The sequence below is a fragment of the Corapipo altera genome, unplaced genomic scaffold (assembly GCF_003945725.1).
Source record: "Corapipo altera isolate COAL_440 unplaced genomic scaffold, ASM394572v1 0, whole genome shotgun sequence".
NCBI classification, from domain to species: domain Eukaryota; kingdom Metazoa; phylum Chordata; class Aves; order Passeriformes; family Pipridae; genus Corapipo; species Corapipo altera.
Window position 1 is genome coordinate 11,503,805 of NW_020884872.1, and position 21,748 is coordinate 11,525,552.

Sequence of the window (21,748 nt, forward strand, 5' to 3'; positions counted from 1 at the left end):
ACTGAACACAGAATATTAATTAATTAACTCATAATGCAAAATAATCTGTAGAAAAGCAGAGAATTACAGGTAGTAACAACAACTCTCACCTCTTTTGATACAAGTCAACACCAGATTATTAGGCAATCTTAGTGTAAAAAAAACAAATACACTGTCTGAATATACTGATCAGCTCATTATTGTTTTATGTAATGAAATTTCTTTAGATATTTTTTCCCACATTTTCCCTTTTAACAGATTTTGTTCTAACAAAAACAAACAAAAACCCCAAATAAATAAAAAAACCCCAACAATCAAAAAAAAAAAAAATCCCAAACTTTTCTTTCTTTTGTCTATTCAGCATCCTTAGAAAAAACCACCAGATGGCAATGCAGTGTTCAAGTATTCCATTTAACATACATATTATGAGGAAAAAAGTCTGTATGCATCAGCATGAGGCTCTCTTTCCTAACCTACTTCCTCTTTGATGAATATTAAATAATTCATAAGCAAAAACTCTATTCACCGCAAGTAAGTGATCAAATACCATTCAACCTGTAAAGAACAGACTCTTAGAAACCCAACTTTCTAAGGATGTAAAATCATATGGATAAAAAAAAATAAAAATCAACAATTTAGTTCAAACTATGAAAATTGATAATTTCAGGAAAAAACACTGAAAGGAAAACATTTAGAACTGCATTAACATAGAGTTCTCAAAATACTATCAGGGGCTGCACTGGGCAGCAAATTGCACAAAAATTACATCTTTTTAGGCATATCATCAATTTATATGTAGTTTGGCTTCATGCTAAAAAACAGGCATTATTTCCTGCATTTTTGAGGTTTAAGTCAATTCTTGTAAAACTACATGCTGAATGGATCAAAATACATAGGGTTTAAGTATTTATTCTTCCTTTGCATCAAGCAGGACAGTGATCAAACTGAGGAATTGTTTCATAAAGGAAGACGCTTTAAGATATTTCAAGAAGCTGAGAAGCAGTACTGGAGTCAACTTCCCATTTAGGAGATCATATCTGAGATTTATTACATGCCAAATGAAAGTTATCTTTGCAGTTACAGGCTCTGAAGCCTCTCCAGAAGTTCATTGAGACTTCGCTGAATACCTTAAACACCCAATTAATAAACTTTGCATCCACTATGAGGTCAGTGGTTCTAACTGCAAAGTTTAAGGCAAAGAATCCTTTCTTGCTTGAGAAGGCATTAAAATTTGTAGGTGTCATGCATTCAGCTATAATCGACGAAAATTTTAGGTGTGCTTAAGTCTATTTTAGAGTTTTCATACATGGATTAGGAAGAAGTTTCTTGCATCATCTGTATTTAGCAATGGAATCATTACTACAACTGCTAATCCATCCATTTTTATGTAATACAGTTATTACATGATCTAAATGTAAAATAAGTTAAAGATGTAAAATATGTTAAAGAGTAACTTGAAACTGTTAAGAACCTATCTAAAATATTAACTGAAAAAAAATTTATTTTCTGTCAGAAACACAATCATACCTATGAGGTAAGTGTTAAACAGGTATGTCACACAGCTGTGAGCAAGCGAATTTAAAGCATGTTTTGTGGCTAGTGTAATAAATATTTGATTAATACTGCTCTCTTTATTCCCTATATTATTATATTTAACTGATTAATAGTACACAGAGGTAGAAAGATTCAAGGACTGCCTTTAAGTAATTTAATTTAAGTGCTCTGCATAATGACAGCTCTCAATATTATAGACGTAATCCAAATGCAGCACAACCTAAGATTTCTTCTACTGTGAAATTTAACCTTCTTTTCAAACAAAAGAATACTATACTGATCCTAATTGTTTGTACATATAGCTAATTATTTGATATAACTTCAGTCCTGAAAGCCAATAAACAGTCAGAATTGCTATCCATTTTTAGAAATAAATCCAGACTTTGAGCCCACAAATTATTCCACATTTTTGGCTTGCTGTGAATCCTCAGTGACTTTCTGAAGGTAAGTTGTCATGTTCTTGACAGATCAGAGAAGTAGTTGGAAATGTATTTCTACCAGATGGAGAAAGTCATACTTTTATTAATCACTATCTTTTTTGCACAGCTGATAGAAAACTTACAAAAGAAGAGAGCTGAAGTACTCTTGCAGAAAAAAACCAATTGACAGTATTGAAAAAACATATTTTCAAACACAGATATCTTCATAACACTAAATACAGAAAAAATATATAAAATATACAAATACATATTAAATTTATATCAGTTTATATAAAATATGTAATACATATGAACATAAATAAATAAATAAAATATATAAGGAACACAAGATCTGTGATTTCAGGTTTGGTACTTAGAAATAAGCTCAACAAAAGTGAATTAGAAGGAATAGTTCACAATTAAGATAAATATTTAGCATATTAATGCAATAACTTCTTTACTTACAATACAGTCCTATAATTCATAACAGAGAAGGAAATACAGGAAAATAATATATCTCTAAAAGATGGATACTCCATATATATAATTCTCCATATTTATAATTATAACATAAGTATAATTTTTTTTTCTTTTCATTTTGTTTTCATGACATTTCAAGGACAAAGTGAACTCACTGACTAAAGAGATGCAAAGCATATCTTCGCTGCCCTCTGCCTCTGATTAGTATGTTCACATAAAACCTAAAGTTCTTCTTTCCAAGTTTATTTTTCTTTCCTACTTCCATTTGTAAGTTGCATTAGCTTTAGGAAACCGTTTCTAATTTCACAATACAGATAAGTCAGTCTTATTTTGTTAAAGCTTTCGTTAAAGTAAATAAGGTTTTCTTTGTGGAAACACTTCAGGGTTGCAAAAATAGGCCTGCTGAGCATCCAAGGGAGGAAAAAATGAAACCAAACCAAATCAAACCACAACAAAAGCAAACCAAGCACCATCACACGTTACTACATTCCACCTATGTCTGAGGAAGTTCTTCAAATCTAAAATCACAAAACAACATGATCAAAGGCAGATTTCAGTAAATAAGAGACTTTTGCTTCACACACAGTATGACAAACCGCCCCCGATCTCACACGAAAACATCAAGAACCCCATGTTGCAGTGAAGCATGATCCAAAGATTTCCATTATAGTTTTCCCTTTATATTACAGCATCAGGTTGATAAAATATTCTATACATCTTGAAAAGTTTTGTATGCTCTTTTTTTTGTTGGACAGTAATTATATTACTTTCCTGATCGGAAATTTAATTGCATATTTACACTTTTCCTTGCACTGGTTAATCAGAGGAAGATGATACAGGCAAAAATTATGAAATAAAATACAAAGACAACCCAAGTTCTTATTATCATCACTTTCAAGTAACAAGTATCTGATGACTGGTCATTTTTTTGTTCCTTAAGAATGGATACCTTTGAAAAATTTACTTTAAGATGATCAATAATCTTTGTATTAAATTTGGATTAAGGGGTATTAAAGCTAACAAGCATTAAATCTTAATCAAACAGAACACTCTATCCAGACACATCCAAAGGATATCTATGTTATCTATCTAGGTTTCAACATCATACTATAAACATGCCAACCCATCACCAGTTCCTTTGCTCTGTACACAAACAGTATATTTCAGCTTTCTTGAGTTTAAATAATCCCAAATATAATTTTATCTTGAGTCTTGATTGAGGAATACCTTAATTTATAATAGTACTCCTTATTTGCCTTCCTTCAATCTACATTTCCAGGCACTAAGATATTGGAGACATACTTAGTTTCATTATATTGTCACAAACATAATTAATTGAAAATATAAGACATGATTTAAGCTGTTGCCCAAAACGAATTAAAGACCTGTGTTCTCCCCAAGCTCCAGTTTACAACTACTACCAACCAAAATACAAAAACAAATCAAAGCCAGACTTCTGGAAGAGCAACAAAAGCTACCTAAAACATCCCAATGCTAAACGGAAAATGACTAGCAACAATAAACCTAATTAATTAATTCCATCAACAAGGGATTAAGACTTTCATTAAGTATTTAGTTTTCTTTAGTGCCATACAGCAAGACATTTTGCAGAAGTAGTATCGTATTTTGTTTTTTACTATCCAATGAAAAGCCAAAGAGAGGAAAACTAGAATTTTAGGGTGACAAGGAAAAAAATGAACACAAAACTACCCAACTGTCTCAGTACTGCTGTTCTCTTTATTTACATATGAAGATGATTCATCTATAGTAACACTATGAAAGATGTTTGGTAAACACATCACCCTCTACTTGGTTTCTGAAAAACTGCCTCTATTTTCTTCACTGAATTAAACTCTTCAACCATGTTCCAAGTATCCCTTAAAAAAGCCACATTTTACTGTTCACTTTTCATGGGTATTAAATTTAATGTGTTTGATCTATTTGTTGTGTTACAAAAATCAGTTGCTTAAACCAAAACTCTATGATCTTCATTTCCAAAAGTATACAGTCAAACAGATAAATCCAGTAGCTTAACTTAACAACACTGACTGCAACAAAGTCTTTTAAGTCAGATAGTTCTGGGAATAACTTTCCTTCAACAGATGAATGGTTACATTCACTTCACATTACATATCTGATTTTAATATTTTTGGTTTTTTTCACCAAGTCCACAGGACACAGTAGTCTAAAAATATATAGAAGATATCTTTTTTGCTGCAGAATTTGAAATCCTCCTAACAATGTTCCAAACTACCATAATAATATCCTAGTATATACTTGCAAACATTAAGCACTTCTTTCCAAAACACATTGTAACCACAGAGATAAAGATTTACTTACCTGATCCCCTTTTGGTCACAACCTTCAAGCTCTGAGTTAGAGTAGCATACAAGAGAATCAAGTTGGGAATAGGAGCTTTCATCTTCTGTCTTTCTGTGACTGCTTCCTAGAGTACCAAAAAAAGAAAGAAACACTGATTGTACATTAGTGCTGAAACAACCTTGAACTAAATAATCATAACATTGACCTTGTGGGAAAGCTAAATACAGTTTTTCTGAGCAATTTAATGCACTAAAAATGATCTATTTTTTCTTTAAAAAATTATATAAACTAAAATCACCATAAAATAAACACATGCACACACTACATTTAACCCTGGAGTTTAAGTTACAATTTTGTCTACACATTAAAAAGTCGTTGTGTCCCTGTTAAAACTTTATAACAGATCTCCTGAAACACCTATTTCTTTCTTTTTATCATGCAATCTATTCTGCCCCCATCAAGAGGGAAAAGAAAATAATACCCTTCTTCATTAGTTTTGCTCCCATTTATTAATATCACAAATTGAGCACAAGATTCATAATGAAATTGAACACAGATTAAAAACAAATCTTGTCATCTTCTTAGGAACAGTGAAAGGGGAAACATAAAAGTGCACCAGAAGAACCAATAGAGACACTCGTAACTTCCTCTTAGGAGAGCAAGTTCCCATGAGCAAGTTCAGACTAACATATTCACTGCACTAAATCAAAAGTAAATGTTAATTTGAGTGGGGAGAAGTGGAGCACAGACTGTGTCTAAGCCTTCATCCCTAAGATGTGAATAAAAGGTTTGCATTTCTATTTTCTTACTCTGAGGATTAAGTGGTATAAGCATCTGGTGAAAGCAGGGACCAAACATTTTGTTAATTCCCCATATAACTAAGAAGGTGACATCTACTCGTGATGATTATCAGCTTTCTTCTGGAATGGTTGATAGGACTAACATCTAATATTTCAGTGTGTTAAAAGGGGAAAGGGAGGCCAAATCCTCTGTCTAGTCAAGCTAGACAGTAACCTATCTGTGCTATCTATATTCATGACAGGAGCTTATGCAAAAATATTCCTGTCTAATGGGGGATGAAAAAGGGCTGGGATCAATGGCTCTTTAATATTATAAATAAGACCCAGATCAAACCAATGTGGTTTTGATATTGACCTCTGTTAATCACAGCACTGGACAGCAAGTGAAAAAAATCTCAGAAGGAACCACATACTACAAGCTTTGATTTCTAAGGAGACAGTGAATCTTTTGCACTTTCATTGATAGTCAGGTTACTGACTACCCAAGACATTTTTTGAAAGCAGTATCTTAAAAAATCTTCATCTTAGAAGAGAACGAGTTAGAAATAAGAAACAGTAGGGGTGTAAAAAAGCACATTATGGGAAGAATTGCTTAAACAATGATGACTTCATATTTAATCCATCTTAAAGCTTAACATTTCAAGACATTTCAGAACTAAGCACAAACCCACTGCATTCATTATTATGACTTTATTAAAGTTGAGAGAGTGAGAGAATATATTTTGACAACGGTTTGTGATATCTTATTTTTATAACAATATTTGTAATCACAGAGAGACACAGAAGCATTTGCTCATCCATTGGTTGTGAATAAGCTTCCACATTTTAGCATTACAGGTGAAAGACTGTCATTTGACTCCATTCACATGAGATTTCAGAAAATTTAGGCAATAAATTGCTTATCAATGTAGAAATTAAATATGAAATATGGGATTGCTAGGAGGTAAATTATGTGTAATTCTAATACTTTTAGTTAAGTTTAAAATTTAACAAAGTACCATGACCACTGGCAGTTATAAATAATATAGATCCTTAGAAATTTAGAAGCTAGAAATAAAGGTTAATTTTCCAGGGACACAGTGAGTAGATACCACAATGTGTTATGCCACATTTTACTGCAGAACTTAGTCAAGCTTTCTGAAATCAAAATCTCATTTCTCAGTCACTGCACTAACTGATGCCGCAGGAAATCCTGAAGCTGATATCTTCAGCCTCCGGGGTACTAGCAAGAGTCAGCTCCTCGCTCTGTGTGAGCCTAATAAATACTGCCCAAAGAACCACAGGAACTTACTATGCAATTACAAATCCACTAAACAGGTTCTGACTGTGAAAGCATATCCAAACACATCCTTTCTGACCATACATCAAAAGACAATATTGCTGATCACTGTGAAATAAATGCAAATATATACATACATTTGCATATATGTGTGTGTATGCATGTATGTATGTATTCATTTGTATTTATGGATACTTTTGCAGTGAAACCATGGAGTAGCTATAAAGCTTGATTCTACCAAAGCAAGCCCCAGTAAATACAAGAATAAGAAACAATTCAGTGAACTAAAGATTTCTTTTGGTCTATGCATAATATCACTCATTTAAGTTGCAAAGTCAACAAGGAGAACCACTATTACAATAGTATAGCAAGAATTTCATTTTAATCACGTCACTGTGGCAGCCATTCTCATACATATTTATTCTCAGAGATTCAGGTCTAACTTAAAGGTATAAGAAAAATTGGCTGCTGCCTACACTGTGGTAAATCCCTCAAAAGTAAAGTCTGCTATTGTCTTTGGAGACACTACAAAAAAATTCCTGCTAAAGGGAAAAAATAAGGGAGGAGTGACTCCCAATAGCAGCCATTGCCTCCTTGCAGCAATGAGCAACACATCAAATCTTACATAGGCTCCCCCCAGAGTCTTCCAACCCTTCTCTTCTGTTTACACTCCCTTTTGTGGAGGAGGAGGAGAAGTTTTTCTAGTCTTTCCTTCATTTTAAAAATCAAATGCTCAAACAAAGAAAATGTAAAGAAGTAAAAATCAGTATATAGGATCTAGTGCCTTAAGGCTTTGGATGGTTGGAAAATCTGCCTCATGTTATTCATATGACTGACTCAAAACAGATACTTAACATCTCATGTGCCTTGTTCCGGGTGGATGCCTCAGAAATTGGCTATTCTAGAAAATGTCACCCTCGTGAAATTGGTTGTGAAAACATAGTAAACAAGTCAGAAGAAAATAAAAAAGGAACATCCCAAGGGGAATCCCACAACAAGTCAACAGAAAATGCCTTCACTGCTGCAATGACTATGCCTGAGGCCTAGACACTGTAACATATTCAGGTAGCTTTTAAACTAAAAAAATAAAAAATAAAAAAAAAAGCATAATTCTGAGAAATCAAGGTCTTAGCACTAACTGGACTGTGATATCTCATGAATTGGAAATAGTCTTCTTTCAGCAATGAATTTTTAAGAGACTATTTCACTAGTCAATTAGCTGTAATTTAATTTTTTTTTTATTACATTAAGAAATTCTGATTTTAACAAGCAGACTAAGTCTGTTGTTTTTTTAAGCATTAGGTAGATAAACATCTTACATGCCTACCCACAAAAATTATTTTTATGGTTATTTTTTCCTGATTTTCAGTTACTTCCACTAAAAATCTAAGACAATATATGGGAGTTATAAATTTAATTGCTGGTTTTCAATTTACATCAATTTTAGCATGTTTTAGATACTCTGGCCATACAACTCCTAAACACTATAAGCGAATAGTAGACTAAGGGATTTTTGGTTGTTTTTTCTTTATAAAATAGCAAGGATTGAAATATTTTTCATCTTTAAGTAGAATTCACAACTTCAAATTTTCAGTAATGAGTTGTTTGTTTGCATGAACCAAAACACTGAAAAAAAATATTGAATATTTGTGCATAAATATATTCCACACAAATTTAACTGGGTACGTTATTAATTTTTTAAAAGTCTTTTCTGTAGGTGTCATTGTTCAACACAAAAATGCCATAGCATGGCATCTGTATTGCCATGTATCTAAATTTCCAGTTGAGACAGAAGTAGAAATACAGCTCTATCTCAAAACTAACATTCTTTGGGGAAATGCCAAGAATGCTTTTTTTTCTTAAATTATCATAAATACTCACTGTGAGGAAAATGCATACATATAAACACATGCTTCCCAAAACAGCTCAGTAGACATAAAATTAACAATAGTAAAGCAGTTCCTCATAAGGCAGGAAAATAAAAAAAAAAAAAATCTGATTTCTTAATTTTACCTATGTTCATTGTGGGTCTTTCCCAAAACTTGAATTGAACTTAACTGAAGTAAGAAATTTTCCATGGGCCCAGTCTCTTACAATAACTTTAAGGGGTTGATTCTCAGTTGACCTATAAATGCTAGCTGGCTGTCATTAATTAATAATTTGAAAATAATTTTTCTTCTAACTTTGAAGAATATTCTTTTATACATTTTCAAAACTACTGTATAATCTTTCTCTGTCATACATCCTTCAAAGAAAAAGAAAAAAAATTGCAGGATCCTCTGAACCCTGGAAGATACTTCATGACTGTTCCATGGCAATGACATAAAAGTGCTGGTAAATTTTAACTGAGTAACAAAATTACAAAGAAGCACCATCTGAATACATAAGAAACAAACAAACAAAAATGCCTGTTCAGTAATAGTGTCTTTTTATGTGGCATTTCTCTACAAATACCTGAATACCATGACATTAGATCCCATAAATCATAAAAAATACTGGTATCATATTATTGGTATAATATTTGGTACATCCAGATAAAAACTCAAGTAACTTGAAAAAGAACTGCTTTAAATTTCTAAAATGCAAGGAAAAATTAAAATTAGAATAAATGTGATTTCATAAACAAATGTCAATTCATTGTCATGATCTGTCCCAGAACAGTAGAACTCTAGTAATTCTTAAAATGTTAGCTAGAAGAAAATATACCTGTTTCAAATACAAAAGTTTATAAAATAAATCCTTTCCAAATTCCTAGAAAACAAAAAGATTCAGTAAACCAAATTTTTAAGAATTTATGAGAAACCAGTCATAAGCACCAGAAAGGTGTTTTGGTTTTGTTTTTTTTTTTTTTTTTTTTACTACGTTTGCTTTTGAGAACACCCCTGCTCCTCCAGCATTCCTAAGTTCGAGTAAGATGTGACTCAGGACAAAAAAACACCAGAAAAGAAACAAACACAAAAAGGAGATAATTAAAACAAACACTAAGTTTTGAAGGACTGGTGACAGTGTTTTAAGCTGTGATAACCAAAAGCCAATATATAACCTGTCTTGCAGAGCACATTGTGATCAGGAATTCAGTAGAGACTTTGGAGAGGTTTCCAATCAACTCCATTATCACTTTTCCTGTTAAACCTGATATTCATTACTACCTTCTTTTAAAGATATTTTTACTGCTAAGATTTTCATCTCCTTAGGACTCCATCCACCATGCAAAGTATAGTACACATGGCAATCTGTCTGGAGAAATTTAAGATCATTCCATGTGTCTCTCTGTATAAAAATATAACCTACCATTCTCATAAGTTTCCATTAAGAAAGATGTATGACATAAAGATATAAAAGAATTAAAAATTATTCTCCAGGGAAGAAATCTTCTCTCAGAATTAGAAGAATCCTGATGTTGGGCTGAATATTTATTTTCCTAATCTTGCATAAAACAGTAATGTCAACAAGAGTATTTGAACTGATCATGATGGACTAGCAAACATTAATATTTTGCACACTGATTAGATTGCTTAATGTGTTTCTAAATATTTAATTGTGACTTTTTTGTGTGGTAGGTAATGGATAAAATTTCTAGATAGTGTTTTTTCTATTATGAGACAAATAAGTTGTAGCAGATTGTAGATACCTGAAATGTAACACATCATATGTTTGAGAATCCTCCATTGAAGAAACAGTTGAACATCTTGTCCCTCTGAACCATAGATTGGAATAGCTGAAAACTATCTGACACACATTTTGGGGAACTGCCAGGGCTGAGAAGAGAAAGTACAGCTTCAGAAGAGATATAATAAAGAGAGATGACAGTCTGTTTCCAATGGTCTCATAGCACCTTGTGGAATCCAGGTCAGCAGGGTGTCCTTGCCAGTCCCAGATAATTCACCAAGCTGGCTCAGTCAGTCAAAAGTGCTGATGGAAACAGGGTAGGAAATAAAATCCTTGGATAGTGACCCAGTGAGTTGTTTACTATTAGGGTAAGGGAAAAATGGATAGACACGAGCCTCTCTGTTCATTACTAGGAGCCTTTACTGGAGATAAAGAAATACAACAGCCTTAGTTTAAAACAATCTAATATTGTTAGTACAAGTAGATGTCTCCCTCTTAATAGTTTACCACTCCTGATCACAAGGAAATAAGAATCTGAACCTAGGAAAGGTTTTTGCAACAAAAAAAATGTAACCATATTGGACTAACACACTTGATGGAACCAACACATCTAGTAGAATACACAAGAAACAAGTGCTAACGATGCTGATTAGCCTGATGGATTAGGGGAAAAGTTGAAATCATAATTTCTTTTTCTTTACAGAAAACAAAAAAAAAAATTACAACGACCTGGCAGTAAACTTATAGACAATACTCAAAATTTAGCTCAACAGCAATGTTTACAGAAAGCTAGTTGAAAATGCTTGCTGTGCGACTTAGCTTCTAAAGGCAGATACACTAGAAGTGTAGAAAAGAATAAATAAAACAATTTTCCCTTTTCATAGGCTTAACTACATAAAGTCAGAAAGAGGAAAAATTCAAAGACTATCAATGTGGTTCTGAAAGGTTGCTCTTCCAAAAAAAGTAAAAGGTCTTTCTTCCAAATCTGTGTATGTGTGTGTATGGGTAACCAATACTCAACTTATGGCATGGTTTTGGCATGTGAAATATCTAACCCCAGTTATCTGCTCTTGCATTGGTTCCTTGACCACTCTATATCTTTGCTTTTTGAGGGTAAGTAGCCTTGTTGTAGCAAAATGAAATTCCACATCTGTCAAAACTGACAAAACAAAGTTTTAATGCTGTAAATATGATTTTGCTGGATAATTCTAATTGCTTGTGTTTTCAGGCAACTAAATGAGCTCCTAAAATATTTACAATAGCAGTAGACTAATAGAAACATAAAATCACAGAGTGGTTTCGGGTTGGAAGGGACGTTAAAGTTGCTGATATGTCCATGTCTCTGAAAAAGATGTTAAAAAGTGCTGGTCCCAGTACCAACCCCCTGAGGACACCACTCATCACTATCTCCACTTGGACATTGAGCTGTTCACCACAACTCTTTCAGTGAGACTGTTCAGCTCATTCCTTATCCACTGAGTGCTCTAGCCATCAAATTAACGTCACTTCAGTTTAGAGACAAGAATGTCATGCAAAAATTCAAGTAGAGGACATCAGTTGGTCATCCACCACCACTGTAATTCTGTCACAGAAGACCACCAAACTTGTCAGGCATGATTTGCCATTACTGAAGCAATGTTGGCTGTCACCAATCACCTCCTTATTTTCCATGACCTTCGCATAGCTTCCAGGAGGATCTGCTCCATGATCTTGCTGGGTACCAAGGTGAGACTGACCAACCTGTAGTTTCCTAGGTCTTCTTTATTTCTCTTTTTAAAAATGGGGGTTACATTTCCCCTTTTCCAGTCTGTGCTAAGTGTATTCACTACACATGTATGGAGAATTCAAACTCCTTTTCTACATATGGCAAGTTTTCAAGGACTATCTATTTGCAGCAAAACCACTGCAAAACAGTTGGAATACTCTATTTTCCTATATGAGCACTTTTCTCCCATTTTCTAATTTCTGAAGAGCAGCAGTTATGTAACGACATAATATGTTTGAAAAAAACAAATTGGCAAGATGTAGCTTAAAGTAAAAGAAGAATTAAAATTTTTAGCTTAAGTTAGGATAAAAGCCCTCTTTAAAAAGTTTGGTCTTTATGAAAGATAGTGACAGAAGATTCTAGGTATTTTGACAATCAAAAAGTACTACGAGAATGATTTATTTCCAAAATTCTCTATATAGTACCTCCCATCTGATTCACTAATCAGAGAGACATTTTCCCTCAAAATGAAAAAAGACAGGACGTGGAAGATGAAGCTCCACTGTGAATATTCTGACAGATTGTTTACACACAAAATAATAACTCCCCTCACCATCTCTAAGATATCTGTTTATGTAACACTAACATCAATGGTTTCCCACAGCTGATACCTATAACACAATTTGACTAACACAAGGTAATCTTACAGCACAACTTGTTTCTGCTTTAATGGTTACTCTACCCTGGCCTTTTAGATGTTAGGGAACTGATCTGTAATTTACATTACACTTCATACTATATGAGCTCACTTTGCATTTTAGAGTTGTGAAAAGAGAGAAATAAGTGTTTCATTTATCCCCTCTCTCTCAAAGGCTAACTGACAAGCCCTTTACACTTGTTCAAACCAGATTTTGACAACATGCTGTCAGATCCTGAGATCACTGCTGGGCCTGACTGTCCCTGCCCAACCTTCCCTGAGACTTTCCCCCATGGGCCTGGGACACCATTTCAGCTCGTTCCAAGGATGTCAGTCCCTACCTCTGTGACACTGCAGGAGTGCTGGTCTCCAGCTCTGTGTCTGGCCCTGCCTGGATGGTATCGACATTCGAGGAGCCAGTCTTAGCATGGATTCCTCATAATTATGCTGCTTCCCGCTCTCTCTCGTGTCATTTCCTTCTGCTCTTTGCTAAAGTCCTTGGCCCTGGCTCACCACTTGCCATGTCAGGGGCTGTTGACAGATCCCATAACCAGTCCCCTGCTCAGAGACTGTGGAACTGTACCCCCTGGGTGAGGGCACAGGCTATGCCAGTGCCACTCTTGGGGTCAGACAGTCAAACCTCACCGCACCCTAACACCTTGCTCCTTAAAGAGGTCTGAAAGAATAACTACTGATCATGTCTGCTTTAAATCTGTTCATTTCCAATGGGAGAAAATTTCTCACATTTAATACTACAAATGACCTGGTAAGAGTTGCTGCTTCCCCTTGAAAATGCATAGATTGTAAATAGTTTTTTGTTTGCAGAAATTATAATAAAAAAGCTTTAGAAGTTTACAATTTTATCAATTATCTATGATATAATTATTTAAGATGTCAGCAGACTATAAGAGGGATCACATGTAAAAACATTTGAGCATCAGCAACTCAGGATCTATATGGGATTACACAGGCAAGTTATTGCCTGACAAAGACAAAAGAGTCCGTGTGATGAATTTGCCGTTTGTACATGAACAAGGACGTGAAGAGAAATATGCACACAAAGGATGTAAACTTTACAATTCAGATACAGTATCTGGTGTAGCAAAATTAAAACCAGAACAATTTCTACAAGGATTATCATCATTAAATTGGTTTGCAAAGGACTCAGGCATTGATGATACGTAACTATAATAATGGGGGGTATAGCACAGCAGCTCTTTCTGCTCTGTTCTGCACACCGTCACTGTGAGCCAGCTTTCCTACAGCACTGACAATCACATCACAATTTTACAGGTTCTGATCTATTGCTATAAAGAAGACCAGAAGGGTAAAAGGAAGAAAGTATTGTAAATGGTGCTAAAACTTCTCCCATTAAAACTGTAAAGCATTTAGTTGCACTGAACAAGATAACTTTGAAACTGCCCAGCCTTATCATTCAGATTGGGATGGCAATCGTTAATCCTACTTCAGTTTTAGTGTTGATCTTGTTCCTTTGTTTAGCTAGTTTTTGAAAAGCATATCTCCATATCTTTAAATTCTGATCAAACTGCTTGCTAGTTGCCTGCCCTTGCACCAATCAGTTACCTAATAATCCCAGCGCAGGAGAAACTTTCATTGCTTGAGTAGAAAGTAGCAGACACATGACACTATTGCTTACTTTCAGCTGTAATTTAAACCTCTACTGATATCCAAGATCAAAAAGCAATGGTCTAATCAACTACTACCTTTAAGTGCTGCTGAACAGTATTGCTTATTAATAGCAGTAATTTATGATTTGACACTAAGAGGAAGCAGAAAGTTTCAGAAAAAGCAGAGCTTCCTGTTTAACAATATGTTATTAATAATGAGTAGCCACGAAATACGTAATATCCAAACTTAATGCTGCAACATCCTGGTGGATAACAACTGCTGTTCCAAAATTAATTTCAGATTGTAATATGGAAAATATACATCAAGTAAAGATTTACATATATCCAGGTCACAGGCTGAGTATTAAACTAGGTTGCAGTACATTCAGTATGTTTCTGGCAGTTCTCATAGCTGGGAGTGAGCTATTATAATGATACTTTTCAAAGTCTTGATTTGAAAATAATGATCAAAAAAAAAAATCAAAAAAAAACTTCTAAAAATAACTTCTCTGGAAATTACTAACATTTTGTCCCACCATGACAGGTACTCATCTACCCATTCAATACTGGGATTTAAAATACTGATGTATCAGGATGAGACTGACAACCATTCTGGTCTCACCTGTGGTAGATCAAACTTGGGATTTCAACCCCCTAATTCAAAACCTTTTGTCTTAACATGGATGAAATGTATAACAGAAATAATAGAAGAAAATACTGTAATCCTAGAATTCTTCCTTTCCTATAGAAGTATTAAAACTATTAAGCCAGAACTTGTCTCCTGCTTCTTTTTCCAGGTCCCTGAATTTAGAATGCCCAGCTGCACAGCAACTTGTTTTCTCCAGAAATTATTGAGATTGCTGTCATCAAAATAATTGGATGAGGCATTTGGGAAATGTGGGTTCAAGTCCTTCAAATTAAGAAGACTTACAAAATAATGCTTCCAGTTCCTGGGCATGTGCTGTAACTCAATAACACATACACACATTGTGTGCTTTCAAAGGAGTAGTTTGTGCCAAGTAAAATGCTAACTTGTAAAATAAATGCAGCAAATGTTTATGGGTAACTCATTCAAAACTATTCAGTTAATTTCCACGCTGTTGTACAGAGTAGAATGATTCTCATCATATTCACTAAACATAAAAGTAGAGCATTCCATAAAATTTTATCAGCTCCTATTGTGAAAGCCCCCAGGATGTTTTAAAAGCTCACTAGAAATGCATCTAGTTTCTACAGAATTCAAAGCTAAGCCTAAGTTTATTTGTCCATGAATCCATGTTATTGACTGTCTACTGTCATGCCAATAAATTATATAAACAAAATCTATATTCAGGATAACACTGCTGAGGTTTTACCTCCTTGAAAAAACAATGTCTAAAATGTAAGATTTTTGGTGCATTCTAAAAATATATGCAACAACAGTTGATGCTTATATTATTTCCACAGGATTTTGAATTCATGCACATACTCCCCCCATGCACACTAATAAAGAACATGATCATTCGCTCTCTAATAGCAGCCAACCCAGACTCAATGAAAAAAGTACTTTTTGGGTTGCTGCAGAAGTAGCAGAAGGCCCACAAGAAGTGACAATCATCCCTCTGTCCCTGTCTCTCGATTTTTTGAGGCTGTTGTGCTCATATATTGATTGACAGATTAGAAGTGGTAAATTTATTTCACAGTCAGTGAATCTGACACCACACACACAAATCTCATTAACTCTTCATTGGTTATAACACTAGGAGATTAACAAGAGCTATTAGAAGCATTAAATAAACTAGAAGTAGACCAGTTTGTGGGGTTCCAGTACTTTCTAATTCTTTCTTTTTTTCTTTTCTTTTTACATTTAGTTAGACAACATTATTCTGATGAAGAAATTTGAACTAGGGCTTCCAAACCCCAATTTTCCTGTGAGAGTCTCCCATTGTTTCATCAGGATGAGCAAAGGACAATAGTCTGGAAGGCCAGATACTATGAGGCCTTATAAACAGCCTGTTGTTAGCTCCTCATTATTCTTTAATTGTTTATGTAATGGGAAAAATATTTTGATTATTACACTTCCAGATTAAGCAAGGTGGAATGAATTTGTTAACTATTTGAGGTCAGTGACAGTATTGAAAATTATCCAGACTACAGAAACAATACAAAAAAACAGATAAAACTCTAGAGAAACAAGTGTAAATTATCAAATTAAGAAGATCTAATCAAGCAAATGCAGAAAGGATGAATAACAGCTGGCTAGGCACTGGTTCTGTACCAAAGGATCTATCAATTGAAGTAGATTAGAAACTGAATACCAGCCAGACTACACTTCCTAAAAAAAGTTAATTGCCACACTGGGATGTGCACACAGCAGAGTAATTGTGGAATCTTTATCTTTCGGATCTAAGAATATATTAAAAAGTGCATTTAACATTTGCACACATTGACTCAGTACAGCTGAACTTGACATTGGGCAGAGGAATAATTTCATTCCATGCTTTTGATTCTGTGAAACCAATGGCAAAAAGGCACAAAAAAAAGTTAACAGTCATTCAGCTGGTATACCTTGTCCTGTTTGCTCTACCTGTTTTGGTAGAGGAACATTTTAGGAGCACTGGTAAATATCATGTTCTGTTCTGTTCACTGGACCAAAGGCCTTATTACAGAAAGGAGTAGTACACACATGGTAATAAATTAGGTAAACTAGATGTTTGAATAAGATATAGAAGGCCCAAAGCCAGGATTTTGCAAGCCTGAAGAATTCAGGTCACCTAAGAAAAGGTCAAATTGAGGAAGGTGTCCGTGGTAACCATCAGAGGGATGAAGGCTTGAGGAGAAGACCCCCACAGTAGAAGACTGCGCATGCCTGGAAAGACTCCTCCCAGAGACCAGCCTACTTATTAATATGTATGTTAAATGATGTAACCATGTATCTAAAGTGTATAAAATGGCTTGCTTTTGCACTTTCAAGTAGAGCAAGTTTGTCCAGCACGAGCTGGCTTGCTCGCAGCGTGGAATAAACAAATACCTTGCTGCTCAAAGATGCAAAGTCTCTGAGCAGTTAATCATTCCGAGGTTTTTCGGCATCAAAACTTCCCCTGAAAATAAGAGTCGGATGTCTACGAAGTTCACACATTCTGGAACATACTTCTTCAAAACAAACAAACAAGGAATAAAAGAGTTGTTAAGAAAGAGCAAGAGTGTAAAGCACAGAAAATGGTCGGTTCACCAGTACTGGTGGTAGCCACTGCCCAGAATGTGTCATTTAGAGACAAATGATAGTCCTAAAAGGACTCATTTAACAGCCAGTGCAGTCAACACAAGTAGAAATATTATTTTTTTATTGACCTGTTCAACATTATCTGAAGACAAGCATTCCTAGAATAAATACTGGCATGGTTGATATCTGCCCACAGTTTTGGGATAAAAAATTCCAAGGTGGATCTAAAAGACATGTGTGTGTTTCATTTGTTATGGTATCATGGCTCACGACACTGAGCCTCAAACCTCAGCAATATCCATGGTGTTAGCTCATTCTGTATGTCGTGGTAGGAAGACAACCTTCACAGGAAGGCAAGGGAAGGCAAGGGCCTAGAGGAAACGAAAAGACACTCAAGGTAGATCACTGCATCAGTGTCGATGGTTTATGATAAAGCACAGGAGCATGTGGCACTGTGAGTCCAGGTATCAGAGTTTTAGGGGTGTAACTGGTGACTGAAGTAGGCATTTAGCTCCAGAACTACAAATCAGGCAAAAAGTACCAGGGAGGAAATGTGAATTGGGAGAGGAAAAAAAAAAACAAACAACAACCAGAAGTAAAGGATCTGCTAAATTAAAGATAAACAAAACATGAGATTTTTAGTTGTGGATATTGTGTCTAGAAGAGACAACCAGACAATAATGCTTTAAATGCTCCCCATCCTTACTCTTACTGGAGAGAATACAGGGAGAATGTAAGAACCCAGAGTGAGGTGCCTCACAGAATCTTCATTAGGTCCACTTTAAACAAGAGCTGTAAGTATAACATCCTTGTTCTAGCCGTTGCCTATTATTCATTGCCTTATACACCCTGCTCACAGTTGTACACTCTTTACTGTGTAATTACTAATAGTTGCAATCATTACATACAATGGGGCCTGAGCTAAAGGAATCAGGAGAGCTCATTCTTTACTGACTTTTGTCCATTCAGGACAGAAACCTATTTTCTGCTAAATGTGCATGCATTGTTAGTAATTATGCGCAAAAGAACTGTTAATGGAGACAAGTGTAATAAGGAAATCCTGAAGTAAGTAGAGGTTTTAGCAAGTGTAGAATATTAGTGTAGCTCTAATGGAACAAGCATTAGCAGTTCACCAAGAAGCTTTTAGGTGTATTATATATAAGCCATCAGATACTAACAAAGTTTGGGCTATCATCTTATATCAATCAACTAACTTGACCTTCTTCATTATGAGAGTGGTGAGGCATTCGGAGAGGTTGCCTAGAGAACTTTGTGGTGCCTGGAAGTGTTCTAGGACAGGCTGGGCTTTGAGCAACCTGGTCTAGTGGAAGGTACCAGGCACCTCTGTTCGTGGTAGGGGGAGTAGAACTGGATGATCTTTAAGGTCTCTTCCAAACCAAACTATTCTATGATTCTATGAACTTCAATTTGTAACATAAATATTTAATAAAATGTGTTTTGGTCTCATGTGAATCAATTAATTTCCAGCTTTTAAAGCAGAGGTCATGAGAAGGATTTAGCATTCTCTGGTGTACTCTGTTTTCTGTATCTGTTGTCAGATAGTCACTGAAACTTTCTACTTCATGGAATCTTATCAGCATATGCATTATTTGAGGATATTTCATACAGTCTACAATATTTAAAAGACACTAATCTGTTACAAGGAATTTCTTTTTTTCTTTAGGTATATATTTGGACAGGCAAGGTAATCCTCTTAGTTTCATACTGTATATAAGGTTAGCCTTTCTTGTAAACTTAAAGAACAGAATATCAAAAACTTTCACTGAAACACAGGAGCAGAGGACAAATCCCAAGTGTGTTGGTTTAAAAGTAAACCAGTAGGAGAAATGAACCCAACTCAAGAGAGATTACAAATCAGAGTTACAATTTCCTAAAAAGATTACAATAAATACAATGATACAGAGAAAGCCCCAAGATTATATGTGCTCAGGTTCAGGTGGGAATGTCCAGTACCTCCCCCAGGGTGGGTAGTTTCACAATGAGCGATTTAATGCTGTGAGTCATGGGATATTTTTGGTCTTTGATGGTCTAGGTGCTTGCAGCTACCTATTATGCCAGTCCGGTATGGCCCATTAGCAGAGATAACCCCTCAGGCTGGGTGTGAAGGTGATAATTCCTCCTCGGAGGGGAGTTATCACAGATGTTGTCACAGTTATTAGTGTGAAGACAAAGAAACACCTCTCACAGTGTTTCTTTAACACTCAGTTTGTAGCCTGAGGTGTCAATTGTGCCCTAGGCAGCTGCTGCAAATGATCTATTATTAACAGTCCATCGAAATGACATAGAGGGTGTAGAATACATAGTTTTGGTTATATCCCCATAGTGATAAACTGGTCCCAGCCCCTGTAACTAGAACACCAAGGAAATGGAGAAGCTGTGTACACTGGCAACAAAACCCAGTCTTAGGGTTATTTTTAAACAAATATAAGTTCTATGCATGTTCAGTATTACCTAGGTAGAATTTCAATACTACTGATTTTCAATACTATTTACTTTGTCCAGACAGTGCAGAGGTGGATGAGGAGTAAATGCCTCCTACTTACCAAGAGAGCTGATAGCTTATTCTCAGCACTGCTACTAACAATGATGCCCACACAGATGCATGAGAGCAATTTAATTGGGTATGAATTATCAAGGGTTCTCAATTGTTTACTTATTGCAGGTCAGGTAACTACTAAAAAGGCTGCCTCCTGCACAAAAATCCCTATTTTATTTTCAAATAGGACTCTTTTTTACTTCTTTTTTTCCCCGAGAGAACCCATTTAGTATACAGCTAACACAGGGCAAAACCAGTTTCAATGGCGAAGCAAACACCCCAGCTCGTGTTATGACAAAAATCTTTTATAAAGAGGATTTTTCTCCTTGTCAGTTTTATATGGGGACACAAAGCCTAGAGGAACATATAGGACAGTAAAGGGGTAAGGAACATCAAAATAATCTTTAAATCTCTTACAAAGCTGCATTTCTTTTCTTCTTTAAAAACATTAAGGAAATTGTGTCAAGCAGTACCTTCTGCTCTGACTGAGCATACTTACAAGGGCACAGTGAAGGCTGAAGCTCCCATAGGCTGGTGCCATCGCAGGGCTCCCCATGTCCCACTGCCCCAGCCAGGGGAACTTGGGCAGCCCCAGCCTCAGGCATCCGGCACCTCCCATTAGGCCACTCTCAGGGCCAGTGCCTGGAAATAGAAGCTTGAGCCCATGGCCCGATTCTTCCATAAATCTGGAGTATGGAATCCTTGCACAGTATAGAGTCCTTGCACCTGAATCAAACTTCTTATTTAAGGCTCTTTAGAACAACACCAAAATGCTATGGAAGTTTACAATCCACCACACTATTCTACACGAACTAATATTTTCAAACCACATGAAAACATGAATTTATGGATACTTCTGGCTAAAAATACAGTGTAAAAGGTAAATGGGTGTGGTTTGATTTAGTAAATCAATAGGGTCCATATTTCTAACACTGTTTTTACTCTTTTTTCCATCTTTTTCCTCAAGATGAGACAGGATTTGTACCAAGGGTCTTGTGAAGGGTTAGCCTGACAGAAACTTCAATATATTCTCTTATACTGGAGAGCTGAAGTGTTACTCAGGAGCTAGGAGAACAAAAGGAGTAACACATTCCAGAGAAAACGTCTTCTCCAGCCTATGTCTGGAAGTTCCCCAAAGCAGAGTTAAAAAGGGAAGAAAGAAGATGACAAAGACACTCCCTCCTCACAAAAATCTATAGGACTTGTAAAGACTGAGAGAAAGGGCTGTAACAGCACAGGGACAAATATGGCAGAATGAGAGGAGGAGCAGAATCAGAGGAGGCACTGCTGCAGACACTGTACATTCAAACAGGAGTCTTAAAAAGAAAAAGAGTCTTGCTCCATCATGCCCTGCCTGTGGTTCCCTTCATCTTGTATATGCATTTTGTGCTATTTTAGAAATTCTAAATGTTTGCAAATATTTTCTTTGCCAACATTCTGGTGCATCTCCAAAGATATGACAACATGAACAAATGTGGTGGTGTGGTAGGTAATTAAGAAGCTTCTCACAGACTTCT

General features: G+C 35.4%; 1 protein-coding gene across 1 annotated transcript in view; it reads right to left on the reverse strand.

The window, feature by feature from the left end:
* The window catches only part of IL1RAPL1 (interleukin 1 receptor accessory protein like 1), a 697,887-nt gene that overhangs the window by 604,283 nt on the left and 71,856 nt on the right, over nucleotides 1–21,748 (reverse strand). Inside the window, exon 2 of the mRNA XM_027636621.1 lies at nucleotides 4,773–4,878. Within this exon, the coding sequence (XP_027492422.1) occupies nucleotides 4,773–4,854 (82 nt within the window). The 5' untranslated portion in view covers nucleotides 4,855–4,878. The remainder of the gene's footprint in view (nucleotides 1–4,772; nucleotides 4,879–21,748) is intronic.